Source organism: Syngnathus acus, chromosome 8 (assembly GCF_901709675.1).
Source record: "Syngnathus acus chromosome 8, fSynAcu1.2, whole genome shotgun sequence".
Taxonomy (NCBI): domain Eukaryota; kingdom Metazoa; phylum Chordata; class Actinopteri; order Syngnathiformes; family Syngnathidae; genus Syngnathus; species Syngnathus acus.
The window spans coordinates 6820912-6841805 of record NC_051093.1 but is presented as its reverse complement, the minus strand read 5'-3'; the positions used below and the strand labels follow the sequence as shown (position 1 = coordinate 6841805).

At 41.4% G+C, this 20894-nt stretch overlaps 2 protein-coding genes across 3 annotated transcripts; one reads left to right on the top strand and one right to left on the bottom strand.

Moving 5' to 3' along the window:
- The first annotated feature begins 90 nt into the window (after positions 1 to 90).
- Positions 91 to 9509, top strand: LOC119125785 (sphingosine kinase 1-like). 2 transcript variants are annotated; one of them, XM_037256632.1, is made up of 6 exons: positions 91 to 251; positions 358 to 890; positions 2879 to 3028; positions 5650 to 5744; positions 5810 to 5925; positions 6153 to 9509. In XM_037256632.1, the coding sequence occupies exons 2-6, from the start codon at positions 464 to 466 to the stop codon at positions 7009 to 7011; spliced, it is 1647 nt and encodes a 548-aa protein (XP_037112527.1). In that variant the 5' UTR covers positions 91 to 251; positions 358 to 463; the 3' UTR covers positions 7012 to 9509. The 2 variants fall into 2 exon arrangements, with proteins under 2 accessions (XP_037112527.1, XP_037112528.1); XM_037256633.1 differs by lacking the exon at positions 91 to 251 and having other exon boundaries at positions 295 to 890.
- Positions 9510 to 13093: 3584 nt separating this feature from the next.
- On the bottom strand, positions 13094 to 19985 carry LOC119125782 (protein FAM83G-like). Its single transcript, XM_037256624.1, has 4 exons — positions 19222 to 19985; positions 17823 to 17990; positions 16706 to 16830; positions 13094 to 16620 (listed from the first exon to the last, which is right to left on the bottom strand). The coding sequence occupies exons 1-4, from the start codon at positions 19672 to 19674 to the stop codon at positions 14181 to 14183; spliced, it is 3186 nt and encodes a 1061-aa protein (XP_037112519.1). The 5' UTR covers positions 19675 to 19985; the 3' UTR covers positions 13094 to 14180.
- Between the last annotated feature and the right edge of the window lie 909 nt (positions 19986 to 20894).

Sequence of the window (20894 nt, the reverse complement as noted above, 5' to 3'; positions counted from 1 at the left end):
TTGTTGTTGACGTCACAACCAACGTGACAAAGAATAGGCGTGGCCATAAAGTGCGATTATGAAATAGATATTTAGATTTACTACAGTACCTCTCAGTCAAATGTAAGTTATTTTTAATACAGAGTTTTATCAACACCGTCTTAGAGGTAGTTAATTTACAGGCTCTGCGTCTTCAACAATAAACAATATTTTCCTTGTGGACGGAATTTATTTCTATAACTCTCTGATTTTGGATATAAAAAAATTTCCAGGTGAGTGACGATCGTTATAATTTCTCAAATGTATACGAAACAAAAATAATACTAAGTGAGATTTATTAGAAAATGTCCTGGCTGCACTCCCACTTTTGGCCACTAGGAAGAGACGCTGAACCAGGAATAGTGCCCTGGCGCACGGAGCGTCCCGCAGCACAACTCCACTTGAGTCGGTACCGCACCGCCATCCTCGCGCTGGCCTGGCCGGGATGGAGAAGGACGCCCCTGGAGCGGAGCCACCCCGTCAGCGGAACGGCTTCGTGGGCATGCTTTACGGGGAGTTTACAGACACCCTCGACGACAAGGTCCGCTTCTCTGTCAGCCTGACGGAGAGCGCTCTGACCATCCAGAGGATCTCCTCATCGCCCGACCGGACTAAGGTGGTCTTCAACTTGACGGACTGCGTCGGTTGCCGGGCGTACAGAGCAACGGACAGCGCGGACGTCGGCGCCTACTTCACCGCCTATTTCTACCCCTTCAAACGGCGCTGGATGAGCGCAGGAGTGGCCCGGCAGCGAGTGGAGCAGTGTTTTCGGGTGGCGCTGGTTCAGGACCCCCGGACTAACCTGCGGGAGGCTGAACGGTGGGCTTGTGCCATCAGGGATGCCTCTGCGCAGCAGGCGCGCCGGAAAGACGGTGAGCAAGGTCACATTGTTTACATTCATGCATTTTATATGGGTCATCCCAGAATTCACAGACGATTATAAATTTAATTGTATTTTTTAAATACATATAAGAATAACTTTGATAATGTGTGTGTTTTTTCTTCTATTATACGAGTGTCTGTATAATCAGACAAATAAAAGTTTATCATAAGTAACGAGGTTGCATTGGTTTAAATGATACACTCCTTTTGTCTATGTCAGAAAAAAATAGCTTTATGATGTGAATTCTGCTTAGTCATGTATCATTTTTTTCCTCCTTGTTAGATAAATAGCTTTTTTTTAATGTATATTAACTTCTAGCTATTATTTAAAATATGTCTGTGCCCTACAATGCTCTTTGTTATATTGTGTAAGTTCAAACAAGATGATTCATGTTCAAACTGACTCACAATCCTCGCAGAACTAGTTTGACGGACATTTTTTCCGCCAATAACCTGCTGGACTTGCTTGGTAGGTGAAACATGAAGATGAAAAAGCATTCTAGACTAGCACACATAACTGAGTGCGTTAGTAATATGGGCCAAAGTTAATCAATTAATCATCCAACCGCTCAGCTTTCCATATTCTACTTGTTTTCCTGCACATATTCTACATTGGAAAATAAAATTACCACAAAAAAGCTAATCCACATTCACACAGATTTTCATCCACCCAGTCTATTTACATTTCAAACTGCTGCACTGTCAACAAGAGCGTCGCTGCTGCTCACACTCTATTCATCTGTGCAATCAATTCCCACCGAGGATTTATTGTTGATGTGAGGAAAATGAAAACACAGCTGATTTCCACAGCTAAACCTGTCTAATGAGGTCCCGTCCTCCTTTGCCTCCCGATCTAATTAGCCTCTCATCTTGGATTACAATGAGGTGTTAATTAACATGTAAACAATATGGGAGCTGTTTACTCTGCTAATTACAACATCACTCATATGGGAGGACTGTTTGCGTGCAACCATCAAATTGATAACTGGGCAACCATTTGGGATGTTGCTTGCCAAAGGGAAGTGGCGAAATAAAAATAAAATGTGTGCATCCGATGGTTTGCAGTCAGCAGGAGTTTGGCAGACAAGTGAAGATGGTAACTTGAGCGGTATCAGTGGCGCTTGGTCTCTGTCCTCCGATTGGCTTATCATTGATCCAGTTTAGCAGTTTGATGACAATCTCGTGCAGATTTTTTTTCCTCTACACATCTGTAATTTCTAATCTTCTTTAGCATTCCAAATCTAAAGTAGCCTGTAAAACAGAAGACTGTTGCGGTAGTAAATGGCGCTTCTGTCGCAAAGGGTGAATGAAAGTCAGCGTGAATCGTTAATCCCTTATCGAGTATTTATCCTAAAGTTAATTACATTTGAGCTAGCTGCAGATGGTAAGGTTGGATTAAAAGAGCAAGAGAAGTGCACAGTGCAAGTTTTGTATTATGTTAAATAGTCTACAAATGAGAAGTGATAAAATACACGACTGATTGACTTCTAAGTTGTTTTGACTTCAGTAAATACTTCATTTAAATTGCACGTTGGAGACTATGAGATTCTCAGTTCCAATTTTGCTGCTCCACGTCACCCGAAAAAAAAATCATTGGATTACATTTTTGTCATTCAAAAGCTCTTCCACAGTTGAATTTCCACCATTGTACTGCATCTGATATTCTGGAAGTGAGAACGTCCTTTGTGCTTTGATACAAATAAAAACAATGCTGACCGTGTGTGGCTGAATGGAGGCACAGTTCGGGCATGTGCATGTTTGTTTTTCCACCCTCTCCTCACGCCTCCTGCTGGAATCACACCTCTGTACCACATTGCCAATGTGGAGTCACATGCAGCTAAATCCTGCAGTGCATTGTGGGTAATAGGTTTCAATGTCAGATTGATGGATATATAGTTTGGTTTGTAATACAAAAAAAAAAAGGGAAACTGATTGAAGCACACACATGCTCAGATTAGTTCATGAATTTAATTCTCAGGTATCACCAACTTGGAGATACGGCGGCCTTGCAGAGTCATGATCCTGGTCAACCCTCTCAGTGGACGCGGCCAGGCTCTCCAGCTCTTCACCGGTCACCTGCAGGGCATGCTCACTGAAGCCGACGTCCCCTACACGCTTGTCATCACAGGTCGGCAATGCACACACACACACAAAGTTCTATTTTACAATGCATAACCTTAAAGAGGAAGTCAACCCTCAAAATGTCTTTATAAGTGCAACACAACTAGTCGAAACACGATTTTCTGATTAATATTTCGTTTGTGGTAATTTTCCATTAGGTTTTCTCTATAATTATAACGTGTAATATTTGTAAATTATAATAACTTATTTTAAATCCACTTTTTTGACAATCACGACAAACGACATAGAAAATAAATGGCTATTTTTTTTCCAGCCTTTTTTTAAATCAAGACATAAAGCCAAAGAAGCGAGCATCTCCGGGTGGGAGGGATTAAACTTTTAATCTCAGCAAGGGACCACTGCACTGACAACTGGGCCATCCAAGCTCCCACTTACACACTCTTAATTCGGAATAGCCTAACAAATTTGCGGATGTGCATCATTTACTCCACTGAAGCTGCTACAAAAAATATATATACATAAACACACTCATGTCTGGTTTCTTAAGTAACTAGCCAGCCCCAAGGTTGAGGTTAGCGTGTTAATCAGTCACTCCTGAATAGGAAAGTGGTAATGCATCAGCTTGAGAGCTGGCAGCTTCCAAGTGCTGACTTGGCTAGCTGAGCAGTTTGCTCCTTCTGCCGCTTTTGTCTGTCAGCACAACGCACAGCATCCCATCAACGCATCCTGACATACTGTACAAACAAAACCGAGCAAGGGAATGATTGTTGTGTGTGTGTCAATGTGATCAATATTGTAGCCGTCTGCATCGATTTGTGCTAATTTAGCTGTCTCCGTTCTTGTATGACTTTCCCTTTTTTTGCGATCATTAACATGCTGCTCACGGGAGACCATTGTTATATCGATACTAGAAAAGATTCCCAAAAATTAACATACAATCTAATACAGTGCATTTTTATTTATATACCGTATTTTCCGCACTATAAGGCGCACCTAAAAACCTCCAATTTTCTAAAAAGCACCTTATATATGGATCAATATGGATTCGTGCATGAGGACTAATTTATTAAAGTAAGCTTTACGTGTTTATTTTGTGTGTTGTGTGATATTAACATTTGAGCAACATTGAGTTATTGATATATTGTTTTCACTATTTCGAGTGTTACTATATTGTGATTGCATTAACGTTTGAGCAACGTCGAGTTATTTATTCTATGCGCCTTATAATCCCGTGCGCCTTATATAGAGGCTTTGCAGCTGACGTCATCAAGCTACCCACATTAGCTTGGCGGCCATCTTGGCGGTCAACTTTTCAGTGCCGGTTAACGACTCACACACGCTTTCTTGTTATATGAGCTTAAAAATGCCGGATACCTGCTGTGCTGTTGGATGTAGCAATAGACGAGGCGATAAACCAAATCTTAGCTTCTATAGATTTCCGGCGAACATGAAAAAACGTGATAAATGGATCGCGGATATTCGTCGTGAACGATGGAAACCTACGATTTACACAAGGATATGCAATGAGGACTTCATATCAGGTATGTAAACAAACTATTCACCCCTGATTTGTTTCACAAAATGTGAAATAATACAATATGGGATGATACAAATATGATTGTTGAAAATGCTGGGTGCATTTTTAGAAAGGCAGCAAGAGCAGCAAGGCAGGGAACGGGATGATTTCTTCAGTTCACCCCCCCGTTTTTATTTTGTTTATTTTTTCATGATGCTTCATCTGATTGGCTTGAAAACGTTATCAATGTAAATATTGAACTTCATATTGGAATTGAACAATTAATTCTCGAGTGAATGCATTAGGAAATTTCCCCAAAAATTATTATGAACCTTGTGAAACAATTTTTTTTTAATGTAGCATTTTTTAACAAGAGGGTTTTTGTTACTTCATTTGGCACAAGGTAAAATCTACATTGGTAAAGTTTTCAAGCCATTGGCACAAGGTTAAAATTTTTATTGGTTAAGTTTTCAAGCCAATCAGATGTGGCATCATGCAAAAATAAACAAAAAATAAAAATGGTAGCAACTTGAACAGACAGATACAGTATCTGAATGATTTCACTCTATTCAGTTTTTTAATATGTCAAGTTATGAAATGCCATTACAAAACAAATCGACGAGGTAATTATAAATATCTGGATATGAGCGTTCAGGCAGGTCGGCTGTTGCAAAATGCTCGGGCGATTTTAGCATGCTTCTCGGTAAAAGGTACGGATCCGTTGTGCCAACAAGGTTCAACTTCTCTCTGTAACGTTTCTTGGAGTCTTCATCCAAATGCCTAACTTCGTTGGATAGCAAATCAGCCATAATTCGTTAGAAATCGGTGAAAACGTAGCGCAGAAATCAGACAATCCATACAAACACGTAGGAACGAGCCGACGAGTTGACCGCCAAGATGGCGGCATAACACAAAATCACGTGATAAAACCACGTGACTGCAAAGCCTCTATATGGACAAAGTTTTAAAATGGGCCATTCATTGAAGGTGCGCTTTATAATCCGGTGCGCCTTATAGTGCGGAAAATACGGTAGTGCTTTAACAACAAGCTGTCGATTTGACAGGTTCTTGTTTAATCGCGTGTCGCTACGGCAACAGTGTAGCTTTGTTTTTACTTGTCATGTCTTCTTCCACTGCTTGTGTGTAATCAGAGCACCAGAACCACGCACGGGAGCTGGTGAAGAAGGCGGACCTGTCACAGTGGGACGCTCTCGTTATCATGTCAGGAGATGGGCTGCTCTTCGAGGTACTTGGACTAAATCCAGCTTGTTTCTATTCTACGTCTGACTATTATTATTTTTTTTCAAACAGGTGATAAACGGTCTGATGGAGCGTGACGACTGGCAGGAGGCCATCCAGACCCCTCTGGGCATTCTTCCAGGTGGCTCCGGAAACGCCCTGGCTGCTTCTGTCCACCACTACTCTCAGTGAGTTGGTCCTTTAATGAGTCATTTTAAATGCATAGGCAAAAGAAGAGCCAAGAAAAATAATTACTGGGAAACAAATGTGATTTATCTTCTTCCTATGCTCTGAGCTGACTGGGCACATCATCCATCTAAAGGGAGGAGAGATACAGGAGAGGTCACTTAAGGCAGAGGGAATGATGTAATTGTTTACAGATTCTTTTTTTTTTCTTCTAACTCGTGTCTCTCAGGTCACCCCCGGCATGGAATGAGGAACTTCTTCTGAGCTGTGGCTTTATCCTGTGCAAGGGCCTGGTCGGTTCTTTGGACTTGGTGTCCATCCACTTGGCTTCCAAACAGCGTGTCTTCTCCTTCCTGTCTCTGGCTTGGGGATTTGTAGCTGACGTGGACATCGAGAGCGAGAAGTACCGCCACGTCGGGGCCATCCGCTTCCTGATGGGTACTTTGGTGCGCTTGGCGTCTCTCCGAGTGTATCAGGGTAGGTTAGCGTACCTGCCCGTGAAGGAGAAGCCCGACCTTTCGTCCACGCCTCAGCGACCCTCGCTGTGTTCCTCCCTCCCTTGCCAGCTCATTCCCAATTCCTCGCCAGCACACAAACCACGCCGCCATTGCAACAACTCCAACACCATCAGCAATTCCTCCATTCACGCCAAAACACCCGAAACTCCCAGTGACGGGAAAACCCGAGCACCAGTGGATAATCTGCTCCCGGGACTAGACCAGCCGGTCCCGGAGAGCTGGACTGTTGTCAAAGCGGACGACTTTGTCTTGGTGCTGGCAATTTACCAATCTCACCTGGCCGAGGACTTGTGGGCGGTCCCCGGCGCCACGGCGGACGACGGAATCATCCATCTCTTTTACGTGACTGCGGGAATCTCCCGCCCCGCCCTTTTGCGCCTCTTCCTCGCCATGGAGAAGGGAGCGCATTTAGCATGCGGCTGCCCCCACCTGGTCTACGAGAAGGTGCTAGCGCTGCGCTTGGAGCCCATTTCGAAGGAGGGGGTGATCACAGTGGACGGCGAGACGATGGAATACGGGCCGGTTCAGGCTCAAATCCACCCCGGACTGGCCAGACTCATACATGGATGAAGGCAGATTATGTTAATCTTCGAGTTGGAGAGCTTTCAAGTTTGGCCTTTTCACTCAGTGTTGATCTCTTTGTATACGCTGTGCTTTCGTAAGTGCCAAAGACATTTAATCAGCCTCGGAGTATTCCTCTATTTTTATACTGAAGCAACTTAGCGTGTTTTTTTTTTTTTTTTTTATCATCCCTGCCCTTCTATTCAGGGTCCAAATTGCAAATTGTTCTTCACTGCTGGCTGGTTCCAGCGGAACACACTTGAGAGATTGTGTACACATTTAACACAACGTATGTGTGCATGAGCACATTGTTGGCGTGGCAGAGGAGTGCATTGCGCACTCTGCTGTCAGACCTCATCAGCGCCGCACATATGAAGACAAGCACATTTTTTTTCCCCATATTCCCGGCGGAATAGTCGAAGCCTCAGAGTAGGAGAAATCCCTGAGAAGATTTGAGCTAATCTTTGTGTATGGAAAAAAAAAGATTGTTCGAGAAAGGCCAATTTGGGTTGTTGCTCATTTGATGGGATTGATCATCTTCTCTTAAATTGGAAGATTGTACTCTTGGTTCATGAGCCTTCACCTCATGTGTCCTTATTAGCTTCATTTCTGCATATATATTTTTTTTAAGTGACACTAATTGGGTGCATAAAAGAAGCACAGGGTCTGGTGTGTTCTTGCAATCTGTTGGCTGGAGGGAGTTGGGAACTGTTTGGACTTTTTTTTTTTTTTTTGGCCGTGTTTGATTCGCTTCGGGGCGGAGGAGACGCCAAATGTTAACAGCATTTTCATTGGCTCATCGACACTGGCCATGCACAAATCATGTTTATGAATGGTTCCGCTGACTATGTTGCACAGGTATGCATACAGCAGCTGAATATCATCATGCAGCTTCGATAACCTTTAAGGCAATTTCGTCTTTCCTGACAGCAGATAAAAGGACAACAGAATTATGGCAAAGCTGAAATGTCAAATGTTAACATTCATGGTCCAGCTTCTCTGTGTCTTCTGAGGGAATGACGATCGAAAAAGTCTGCACACCCCTGTTTAAAATGCTTTTTTTGTTTTACTAATTTGAAGCTTTAACCTGTAATTTTAATTTTATTTTTTATATTTCATTTCATTTTTTTAATTATGGGTCATTAATGGTGGGAAATGGTGACATTTGAACAGGGGTGTGCAGACTTTTTAGAAATTGCGTGTTTACTTTTGACAGTATTTCTATTGAGGGCCCAAAAAAGCATCTTCCTCTCACACATAAAGCAAAACCACTTGCTGGAGAACTCTCATGGTCACCCAATAACCTCTCACAATCACCTCTAAAATGATATATATTTTACGTTTGGTATCGTAGCAGGTTTATGTTTTTGTGTGAGTGAGAAATACTTTTGTATATGTGAGTTTTTTTATGGTTTGAGTGAGGTTTTTTGTGCTGAATGTGTGTTTTGTGTTTAAGCATTTTAGGGAGTGAGTGTGAATGTCAATTTTGTTGATTAATTAAATCATTGATTTATTTTGCTGAATTTGAGAGGGCTTGTTGGTGTGTATGAGAGTTTTTGGGTTAGCGTTTCATTATTTATTTGGTGAGTTTTGGGTGCGTGTGAGGTAAATGTTATTTTTGGCCTATACAGCATCTCACCTTGGATTGCAATGTACCTGAAGTAGACTTGACTAAAAAAAAAAAATCTCATTGCGGTACCCAATTTTTTTCAATTCTTGCATTTAAATTTGCTTCATAATGCTGCAATAGGAACAAAAATATTGCATCCTTGTTATCAAGGCGCTGTATGAAAACATGTTACGCTAATGGATCGTCATGGTTACACACTATTGGATGACTTACAGTAAATATTGCTATCTGGACTTACCCTGAGCTTTTTCAGTTATATAATGCACTCTCCTCAGACTGCCACGACATTTATCTCTTTTTTACTTAAATCTTAAGGATTAAAGCACACTTGTATTAGAATTTGATGGGGGGTTAAAAAAAAAAAAGCCTCCGGCATCTTATTGTAACTTACTGCCAGAAATATTTACGCGAACCTTGCATAGAATATGTAAACGAATGCTCTTGGTAGGATGTTGTTGCACTTGTGGTTCGCTATAATAAATGATTCCACTTGCTGCTGGAATGCAGCATCAGTCTGAACACAATTAGAATGGCTAGTGTCTTTGTCATGAGATTTTATTCATAATTTAGGAGATGTCTCACTGAGTTATGTGCAGAAATGAGGTCACTGATGCAGTGAGGTTTGCTGTTAGATTTTAAACCGACATTTAAAAAAAAAAAAAACTATTTTTGGAGCAGTATATGGTACTGCTGGACTTGAGCTCTCATTTATGAGACGTACATACAATCAGCCTGAAATATAATTTACAGATGCAGTAGGAAATTCAGTCATTGTTTTGTCTTTAAACATGCTGGTAAATGAAATGTAAATGCAGTAGATCTGTATACTGTTGTTCAGTAATGCTTTATGTTGATAAGACAATAAATTTTGTAATATCTGGAAAATGTTGTTTTAAATGTGTGCTTTTGAACAAATACAAAAGTAAAAACATTATTTTAGAGATATATTTTTACATTTAGCTGTGTAACACCACTCAATCACCACTGATTATATAATAATTCATAAAGAAAAAGTACTTTGCATTCTTATTATTTCTATTATCGTTAGATATAATTTATTTTTGTGTGCATTGCATTATGTGACAATGCTGATAATACATTGGCCGATTTATCTCGCCTAAATTCCTCAAATTAAAACCAAGAGCTGTTTTTTTTTCTTTCTTTTGCTTGAGTTGACGTGTGACAGTTTGGTGTTCCAACGACAGAGGGCGCTAATTGTTCAAAAATGAGTTTTCTTGGTAAAACGACAACACGCGTGGAAGAATTGCAATGTATCACTTTTTCCGCTTGGTGGAGACAAACACAACGTGATATACCGATTATGTTTTTTAAGCGACAGCGTGTTTGTGTGCAGGTATGTCAAATTTGTATTTTAAAATGACAGTATATACCTTTTTATTGTTCGACTGAATGCATTACGTAATTATTTGTGACATGTCGAAACCTCTAATTGACAGTCAAAGCAACAATATAGGCGAGACAAAGACGACCAGACAACAAAGAAAACAGGTAAAAGCCAACGCCCAAAAAAAAAAAAAAAAAAAAAAGACAAACAAGTCTTGAAAACAACCCACACTAGCAGGAAACAAGAAATCTCAGCACATTAATTAGCACAACTGAAACCAACACAACTGGAACCTGGAGATAAACTGCTTACGTATTCCTTCAGTACTTCAATGTGCACTGTTGTACAATACAAAACCAAATAATGCAATGTGAGGCAATTAAAAAGCCCACTGTGATATATTTGTTTACATTTTGAATCTGAATGATGCTTGAGAGGTTCTGACTCCCATCATTCTTAAGGCTAGTATATCTTTAATCCCATAAATACATTTTTTGTGGGGCAATTTTAAAAGTCTGCTCATATTTTATTTAGTGTCCCCAAGCAGTTGTTAGAAGGTGTGCAGAATGCCACGTTTGTCTGTGGCAGCTCAGCTTCAGTTTATCATTTACCAAAAAGCATGAGGAAGTACACCTCAGAACTAATTAGTTAATTAGCTGTTTGGAGAAAATGAAGTCATAAATTCATCTTGAATCTTAATTCTTGGTATATTCACACATTGTAGACACAAGAAATGGAAACTGTTAAGACTGCAATTTTAGACTTGAGACTTTTCTCCATATGTGTAGAAGTCTCATTTTGATTAGGAGTTTACGAGAATGTTTCCAACAACTATTGTCATGACTCATCAGATATGTTTTTTGCAGACATGAGCAGTTAGTGCATCTGATCATGTGTACAAGCCGCTCTGCACTGTTTCCCAGAAATTCCACAGTCTTCCGTGAATTTGTTTGACCTCAATGAGAGGTCAGAGCGGGACTCACATTTAGGTGTGACACAGTATTTAGATTCAGCATAATGAGAAACAAGCAGGTTGAGTCATCAATGTGAGTTTCTGCTCTGACTTTACACAGGCCACTTTATTAGGTACACTTACAGGGAATCATTTACATTGCATTACCAAGACTTCTATTTGTTTGATTTTTTTTTGTGTGAAGTAGGTTAATTAATTTATAAAGAGCAAGTCGAGAAAACAAATTGGCTTTTCAATGACATGTTTTATACACTGCCACTAGTCTAAACATGGTAGTGTGATTAATATTGTGTTTTTGGAATATGAAAATCTCTTTTATTTTATTTTTTGTCTCGAGGTGGGCGACCATTTTGCCACTTGCTGTCGACTGAAAATGACATCACAATGCCTTGGGACTCAGGTAACGACCAATCACAGCTCGGTTTATGGCCCAAGTGGCACAATTCCATTTGTTTGCTTTCATATGATGTCATTTGTGAAATTCAGTTGCCTTTTATTAATATCTCCATTTTTTTTTTTTTTTTTATAACAATTCAAGTTTCATCTCGTGCCACATTCAAATTCTCTCTGTAAGTCGATTGGACACTCTGCCAGATGAAGTTAGCACAGGTATGGCCTCTGGAAAAAAACACATGAAGTCAGCTTCCGTGCCACTTGGAAGTTTTTTTTCCCCGGGTGGAAAGTGTGCCTAAAAAGCCATTTTTGGTACTTTCCGAATTGTTCAGCATTAATCCCGCTTGGCTGCTTTCTCAGCAGACTGATCTTTGCCCCCGTCACATCTTCAAACCAGCTGTTGTCGTGCGGCATCTGCAAGTCAAAGCTGTTCTTTGCGTGACAATAGCGTCTGACTCAGCGGTGATCTTAAAATATTTTTTGAAACATATTCATCCTGCATCCCGTCGTCTGTGAAAAGAAAACATTTGCACTGACCCGCGTGTGCATGATCAGAAAGCTGATTGAAAATCTCATCAGCCTTTGGATTGAGTGACTCATTCCACGTTAATGTCATGAATGAAATCCTTGATTGGTGTACACGCCAATTAATTCATATCATGTGTGGTAGGGTATTTCTAGCGATGGTGTGTTTTGTTATCTTCGTATCTCTTTGCGGCTGTTGGATCATCATCATCACGCCGAAGGACGAGTATGTCAGGAATGATTATTTATGATAAGCGCTCGGAAGGCCCGGTTGGATGGATGACTCGGAGCATAACGTGTTTGCTCGTCTTTATCGGCGCCATCCTTGACATCCCATCTCCATTGAGTAGAATCTCCTCTCCTATGTTTGTTGATGAGACGCGAGTGAGTCTGATGGCAAAGTCAAGTCTCTCATCACCATGTAAATGGCTTCGGGGAGACGAGATGATTGCCATCCAAATGTCGATTTGAATGCGAGCTGCATCCAATTCCGGGAGTTGCAGGATGTTTTGCACATGAGTTCGCAGCGTGGCCTCGCCTAACTCCCTGTTCAGGTTTGACAAACGTATCAGTCCAGACAATAGATGGCTTGCTTTTCTTTGGAAGTTATCCGTCATCGGTCTTAGCTGATAGCATCAATATGTGCCCATCCCCGCTCCATCTATTTATACAACTTGCACGTCCTCCCTCTGCTTGTTGAAACGATCTAAATGGAATATTAACTACAATGTGGTTCAATATGCATTCAAAGAATGGGACGGCGGATTAACACTGAAGCCGTATTTAAGACACTCCAGACAGGGCTGAACATGAAAAAGACGGCTAGATCGACTTCTTAGATATTTAATCCGTCCCTGCTTGTTCCGCCTTGAGGCATGCATGCTTTTTGGATTTAAGTCAGTTTGCAGAGTCTTTTCCGAGCTGCTCAGAAGAAGTCATCCATGATTTAAGAGCTAATGTCGAAGAATTGAGGTCACCTGACTTTCTAGAGTCAAAAAGTATTTTTGCCTATTGTCGGAAGAACGGTTTGGGAAATATGCACCTGAAATCCTAAAAAATAAAAATAAATAATGGAGTCTTTACTTTTGAATTGTTGTATATGTTCATGGTAACGTTCAATTAGTATAACACATTTCCTGCTTGGAATAAATCAACTCACTAATCCTCATTTACACAACATTTGAGATGCAAAAAAAGTTTCAGTCAATAAATAGCAGCCGTTTCATTGACGTCTTCAACGGCTTTATTTGTCCTGAAAACAAAGACAGATCACTTTCAAACTCAAACGTTGCCTTTTTATCTGTACATAGACGTTCTTTTTCTGCCAAGACAACTGTGAATATATAAATAGTAACAAGAAAGAAAACACAACTTGAATTCTTAAGTCACTAAATCATTTAAAAAAAAAAAAAAAAACGCACGTACCGTGATAACAATAGCAGAGTAACAGAACATTCTGTAAAACAGAATATTTACCTTCAATGTACTTTAAATGTAAAGTGCACCATAAGCGTCGACTGGAAAATAGCCCAATAGTCACAAAAACAAACAATACAATGTTCCTGTTTGATTTTTAAATGTTATCTTGTGACAAGACTTTCAAAAGCAACTCGTTATTGATGCGAATGTGCGAACAAATATCAATCAATGTAATTTGTCGCCGTCTTCATTATTGTTCTGGAGCGATTGAAAACAACTCTTAGGCGTGTCGTCTTGTTGCTGAACTGTCTGGCTGAACCAGTCAGACAGTGTGGCGGAAAAGCAAGTTCATCTAATTAACTGTCGGAGCTGTATTTAAAAGTCTTCTTTGTTTGGTTGCCCTGAGAATAAAACGAAAACATCTCTGGAAGCAAGTTGACAAGTGGTCCTGTTTTCTGCCACATCACCGAAACCTGCTCGGATAATTGAAGTCTCAATGTAGTATACGGGATAACGGAATACGGAATTCAACTTGATCGTTTCTACTCAGTTCCTGTGCTGAGGTAGCTTTCGGGGGAATGAGGAAGAAGGTCATTTGCTTTCGACGAGAATGTTGGTGCACTTCTCAAAAGTCTAGCGTCAGCATTGTTGTACAACCTGAATAGGATCTCCAAGGAAGTTATTGACGGGAAAGAAATATCCGCCACGGTGCAAAATCAAACTGCTTTATTCCTGTGTTGAGTGACGTGAATATAACGTGCTTTATTGACGGTAGAACGTAAGAATCTATTTGCGTGACTTCATCCATTGAGATATTCCAATCGATGACAAACCCCACGTATAACTGTGTCCGCATGTAAACGGATTTTATTGAGCGCATGTAAACGTAGCCGTCATACCTTCTGACCAGCGACCTCTTTAGCCGACCCATCTCTGTTGTCCACATTGCCGGATCCCGATCCCTTCCGAGTTCTCGACTTTCTCCCGAGAGCTTGGTTTTGGGCTTCCTTTTCTTTCTCCAAAGTCTTTGACTTTAATTCGTCAACACTCCACCTCTCTTTCCCTTTGGAATCTCGATTGGACGTCTTTTTGATTCCGCTCTCTCTACTTCTCACGTCCTCCTTCTCCCTCATTTTCACTTTCTTCTCAAGACCTTGCGTCTCTTTGCTTGAGGTCGGCTTGGTTTTGTTGTCAAACAACGCAACATACGCGGTGTAGTCTAGGAATAAAGAACTTGACGTAGCGTTGTCCGACGTATTTGTTTCCGTGTCGTCGGCGGTATCCGCTTTCCCGTGTCTTTCAAACTCTTTGATTGGCGAGTCGCTACATTCGACATACTCCTCAGAGGTGGAGGAACGCTTGGAGTCATCTCTCGAGCGATCTCTCGAGAGACGTCTCGAGCGATCTCTCGATAGAGCTCCCGGGCGATACCCAACAGTCGTCTCCAATGTCGGAATACGTGAAGGCAAATCAGCAGAAGTGCGTCTGACGGCCGAACTTGACCGTAGTTCTCTCTTTGTCGATTGGACGGCTTTCTCTGGCGTTTGTTCTTTCGGAGATTGCGGGGAGTCTAGCGAGAGTCTCCTGATGCTCTTCTTTGCAGAGTTTGCGGTATTATCAGAAGAATTTGTCGACGCGGCGTCCGTCCTGTCGGTAGACGTCTCAATCGTCGCGGCTTGGATCCGCTCCCACATAGTCAACGGGGAACTTTGACTGTAAGATATTCGTTGGGGTTTGTTTTCTTTGACATGGTACGTTTTCTTGTTGGATTCACTTTCATTCAGTATTTTACGAGAATCGGGATCGGTGAGCTGTTTCGATGTAGCCTTGCTTTCAAGGTCGTCTACCGTCTTTGAACTTCCATCACAGTCGACTGGTCTCAGCGTTTTTATGTCATCTAAAGTATTTTTTGGAGTCTTCACATTTTGGCTATTTGGTGCTAAAGAAGCATCTGACTGGATTTGTTTTTTGTTCCCCGAGACCACTTGAGTTCCTCCCTTTCGATCATGTAGTCCGACGGATTTTTTATTCTGATTGTCTGCAGAGGTTTCTTTTTGTTTACCCTCTTGATTTTTCTTGAAGGCGTCACTCTTTGTGTCATCTTTCTGCAATCCCATTTTTCTGTTACTATTTTCAGGCATTTTAGGCGCAGACTTGATTTCTCCAGCCGACTTGTGGATGGCTTCTTCATCTTTGGTCAGGCTGTTCAACCTCTGAAGAGTGCTTCTATTTGGCGTGCTCGGGCCGTTGCTGATATTCCTGTCTTTGGTAGTCGGGTGGGTAATATAGGTTTTCAGGGTTTGATTACTTGAGCTTGATGATGAGGAAGAGGAGGGGTGGGAGGTGTGACTTTTCGAGGTGCTATGTGATGACTCGGTATGATTAGCTTCCACCGGATGTGTGGTTTTCGTTTCTGTGTGTTCTGTTCTGGAGTTTGAGTCAGCGGGGCTTGGCAGGTTAAGGGTTTGGGCAGCAGTCCGAATTTCTGACGATTTCCTTTGTTCGGAGGCGGGTTCGAGATTACCGGTACTACGATGGATGTGTTCAATGTTGCTGGACTTGGTTTGACCTTCATTTTGACCTGTTGATGAATTTGAGTGTATACCGTGAACAGGTGAAAGTGAGTGAAGCTCAAGTTTGTCAGTGGAATCCACGCGCTGCAACCGATCATATATCGACTCTTTAACTTGGATCCGATCTTGGGATGGTGGAGGATTTGTCTTCTCCTCAATTTTCGTATGAGTCTCTCTCGGTTTAGCAACCTCTGGCATGGGTTCTTTGGGCATGGTGAAAGGATCTTTGAAGCGAATCGCTTGACTGACTTCAAACCTCTCGGAGCGTTGCAGATGCACTTGAGTCGGTCTGTTCATATCCATGATGTTTATAAAACCGATAACGTCTCTTGGGGGGTCAGGCTCGGGCCAGGTGGGCAAGTAAGGGATCAAGTATGCCTTCTCTAGATTTAAAAGTCCAGGATGGATGCATTCCTCTTCTTGCATGGGTTCTTTACTTCCTTTTCCTCGCCTTCTCTTCTTAGTATCCGGCACCTCTGTTGTCTGGGACTCTTTGGGGCTGGTAGCGCTCGTATTTTCTCCAAGTAAAGCATATTTGGGGTTGTACATTTTCTGTGTTAGATTCGTAGAAGAAAGCACAACAGGTTCAAGGTGTGGGAGGGGTTCACGCTCAGGCTCTGGATCCATGGCGACTTGCTGGAGATCAACAAATCTTGAGGTGGCGTAAAGATGGCGAAAGACGTGATCAAAAGCTTCCACTGCCTGGCCTGTAACCACGGTGACCAGGTTTTTGTCCAGTCGTGAGGACATCCAGGTGAAACTGTCAAACCAAAAATACAAAAGATGAGAGATGATGACAAAAAATTGATTTGTCACTCTCAAGCATACATGTCAATTAAACTGACCTGAAAGATCCAGATACGGCTTTGTCTCCATCGATGAACATGAATCGGTGTCCCAGTCGACCTTTCACCTTGGTGCAGGAGCGAGTGTAGAACTCTGTTCCTTCTGTGCAGCGTACCCGAAGGTGCTATGATTTAAAAATACGAAATATTATTGGTCATATGATGTATGCTAGGAAAACAAAGTCACTGTAAATTGAAAATAATTGAAAGCTGTATTTGTGATGAGTGCCTTTGAAAACAGGACATTCAGTTTAAAGACCGGGACAATATCTTCCTTTGTCACGACATGACACGGTCTTGTGAAAAATTCCCCTTTGCTCTCCTTATGATCACAGCTTTCTCTTCCCCTTTGTGCATTCCTTTGCGTGATAAGCAAACTCAGCAGATTTTATTTGGAGCCTTTGGGCGTTAAAGAAAGAACGTTGTGTAAAATAGGATCATTTACAAGATCATCTCGTTGCATTGTGTTGTAAACAAACACAGAGGCATCACAAATATGCAAAAATAAATAAATAAATGCAGCTGGGAATTGTGAGAATCCTGAGAGTTGATGAAGGCAGATGTTGCCAGAGTAAATCGGTCAGAAAAGCAGCCGACTTGGCAAACGCTGAGCCGAGCTCACTTGTCATGTTTGGCTGTCATGCGCAAGCTTTATCGAGCCTCGGATCCCTCACGAGACTTGCATTTTCTGCTTTTTTTTTTTTTTTTTCTGGTAATCCAGAAGCAGATGGTACTGAGAATCCTGTCTGGCTGCCTTTGTGCTTTCTTTTCATTCCTCCAAAGACTTTGAGTGTGACTGTTTTTTTTTCTCTTCTTAAATAAATCCATGCACGTGCCCTCATTCTTTTCTACGTTTCTACCTCATATTGTAAAAGTTAACAGCGTTGTTTAGAAGCCAATGATGATTCAAGAATCGTGAAGTCACTAACTTCTTTTTAAATGTGTGACAATTTTGCCTGGGGTGCAATTCCAATAAAATTTTTATTAGCTTTTCCATCCGCCGTCATCCAAGTTATGAGGTTATAAAGACTTTTCTAAAATATTAATCTTACAGTAGTTATTCCCAATGTATTTTGCCACACTAATAAAGCCCTTAATGATATAATACATAGTGTACCTTAAGATGTCCTGCGTGCATGTTGGCTCGCTGACACATAGACAGGAAATGAGGTAATGATGTGCTTTCCAACAAGATGTAGATAGAAACCTTCCTCCGAAATCCAGCATCGATCAAATCTTTAAAGATGTCAACATCGGTGAAGACGTCCATTACAACAGCAATGACCTGGAGAAAAAAAAAGAAAATTGGATTCAAATGCTTCCACGGATTTTGTTTAAGACTAGTGAAAACACCAATGCTGCGTTTTGGCATATGATGACTGTTAGTGACGTTACATAATGCACACTTATGCAAATAATTAACAAAGCATGAAGGCACAGGAAGGAGATTCCTTTAGTCTCTTAGGTAGGTGATTCATAACAAGTGGGGCAGGACACAAACATGGTTCGTGATTCACATTATTGCTGGTTTTCCGACCGGTAGTACTCGTTTTATGGTACCACAAAAAAGCCTGCTCTGTTATTTATTGGAATATTTGACTCGTATGGCCTTGAAGTGTTTTTTCATATGAATACAAATTTGATCGAGATTTATAGTACTGTAATTCTGATTTTACTATTGCCTTACTGGAAGTTGGTAAAAATGGATAATGCCACTGCCCTAAGAATAGAACTTACTCATAAACTGAAAACAGCCAGTACAGTCAGATATTTAGTTTGTATCACAGCTCTGACTTGGGAAAATAACAAACAAAATCAAATTAAAAAAAATGAAATAATAATAAATATTTTTTCCATTTTTTTTAAATTTTATAAAAGTGGGTCACGAGTTAGTGTCAAAAGAAAACTGCAAATCCTGGAGTAGCAACAGTTGAGAACCACTTTAGATAAGACTGATTAATCATGTCGCACTTTACACTGTCTCACTGAGTTGCTTAAGTTTGGACTCTGAACTCGAACTTACAGCCTACAACACTATGACAGGTTCATATTTTGGATTTAGAAATGAAAGGCAGCAAAAAAACACAATAATAGAACACTTCCCTGTTTATGTTGTCGACCTGTGGAATTAGGTTACTTCTAACCCCCATTTATTTGTTTGGTATAGCCATCAAGGTCAAACCAGTGCTCATCACGTTCAAGGTCAGACCACTTGGAACATATTCTCGTCAATGGCCAATTTAAAGTTCTGAATAGTTGCTTTTTGTCAAAGGGGAGCTTTATGGGAACTACTGACTTCATTCGTTGAGGTAGCACACATGAAATTCTGCTATTTAGGAGTTAAATTTGTTTTTAAATGTTATATTAGTGCAGCAACCACATACTGTATTTATAACAGTTCCATTTGAAGCATGACTTTAAGCGATGGCGCCGTGCTACTTTGCAAAGTCATGTTAAGTGCACGCAAATGTAGGAAATTGCACCAAAAAAAAAAAAAAAAAAGAAGTTTATAGCACCTTTTGCGCCTGTGCGATCATCCTTCTGACAATCTCCTTAATGTGCGTCTGACCCTCCAGCGGTGGTTGCGTGTACACGGTGGTGCGCGTCACCCCGCGGTAAGCTTCAGTATGCGGCCAACCCAGGTCCATCTGCGGGATGGACATGTCCGATAAGTCGGGCCAGTAGTGTTGCGACAATGGGTCCTCGTTTTCCTCTGCATCCTCCGGGAAGAGGTCTGAGCCAGGGTCATAAGGCTCCATGGTCTTCGTGAGCATTTCCTGCTCCAGGTCCGAAAGGAAGCTCCGTATTTGGCGTTCCTCCACGAACTTGTGGAAGGGCTCGCGACCTTCGCGGAGGAGAACCTCCAGAGCGAGCCTCTGGTCCTCGCTGTACAAAAAGTCCGGTTTGGACTCATTTGTCCGGGGGTTCACGTTGTTATCGTCCAGGCACTGAATTTGAGACAGAGCCATAATGAAACGAAAGCGAGAAAAAAAACAATCAAGAACAAAACGGAAGTTTCCAAAAAAGTTCGTGAAGTCCTAGCTGCGTGAAATTTGATCGTTTGAATCACACGGGATGATTAAAAATGACTTCTTCTAATACTGTCATGGAAAGAACTTCCATGTTACATGAAGAGCCGATCCCGTTGCATCTCACAATGAGGAAGAAACACTTCAGCCCGACCGGCCGGCGAGCGAGCGAGCGCGTCGGTCACGCCTCTACCGAGGAACCGCCCGACAGGTGTCAGTGAAACACACACCCGACACACCTTTGTGACCCGCAGCGATTTCTTGCACTGGGTGGAGGAAAAAGATTTTAGGAGGGACTCCGATACAAAAGAAAGGCACCCATCCCCTTTAAGTGATTCATTAAACCATTAGTGGCGATGCTGAAAACCACCAGCAGAAACCTGCGGCAATGTTTTACCTGTTCTTTAAAGAATTCCCCTTCCTGCTCCAGCATGGGAACCGCAGAGGTTTTGAAAATGAAGCACATAATCATTTAGAGTGTCTGGAAACGTTTTGGTGACGTTATGAGGTGTTGTAGGCTTATTTACGCAGGTGTCAAACTCAAGGCCCGGGGGCCAGATACGGCCCGCCACATCATTTTATGTGCATCAAATTCGTGTCATTACTAGAATTGCAAATTGTCTTCACTTTTAATAATAGCTTTTGTTTTTAAATATTTGACCAGTTTTTACTTGTCTGATTTGAAAACATTAATTGTCAGTTTGTTTTGTAGCTTTTACTGTATATAATATGAGGTGCTCATACATTTATTTGGGTTGACAGTCATAATGGCCCTCCGAAAGAAGCTCTGACTGCAATGCGGCCGGCGAAAAAAATGAGTTCGTCACCCCTGCTTTAAGGGATTTTTTTAAGGGATAGATTTTTATTTGACAGGAAGCAGAGTAACAGTAAATTGTTTCATCATTTCAGATGTGGCTGAGAATGAAATAATGTATGTGCTGCATTGGTTACAATCACATAAATGATAAATATTGATAGTCTATAGTTAGCAGTAACAATGGGTAATGTTGACTATATTATATATGTTTGTTATTGTTATGTAGACAGTTTGCCTCGGGCGCTGGCAACCCACATCATGCCTCAGCTGACTAAATGTCAGCACTTCTAATAAAGACCTACTAAGAAGGGAAGAGAACAAAACAAGCCGTCACAAGTTGCCT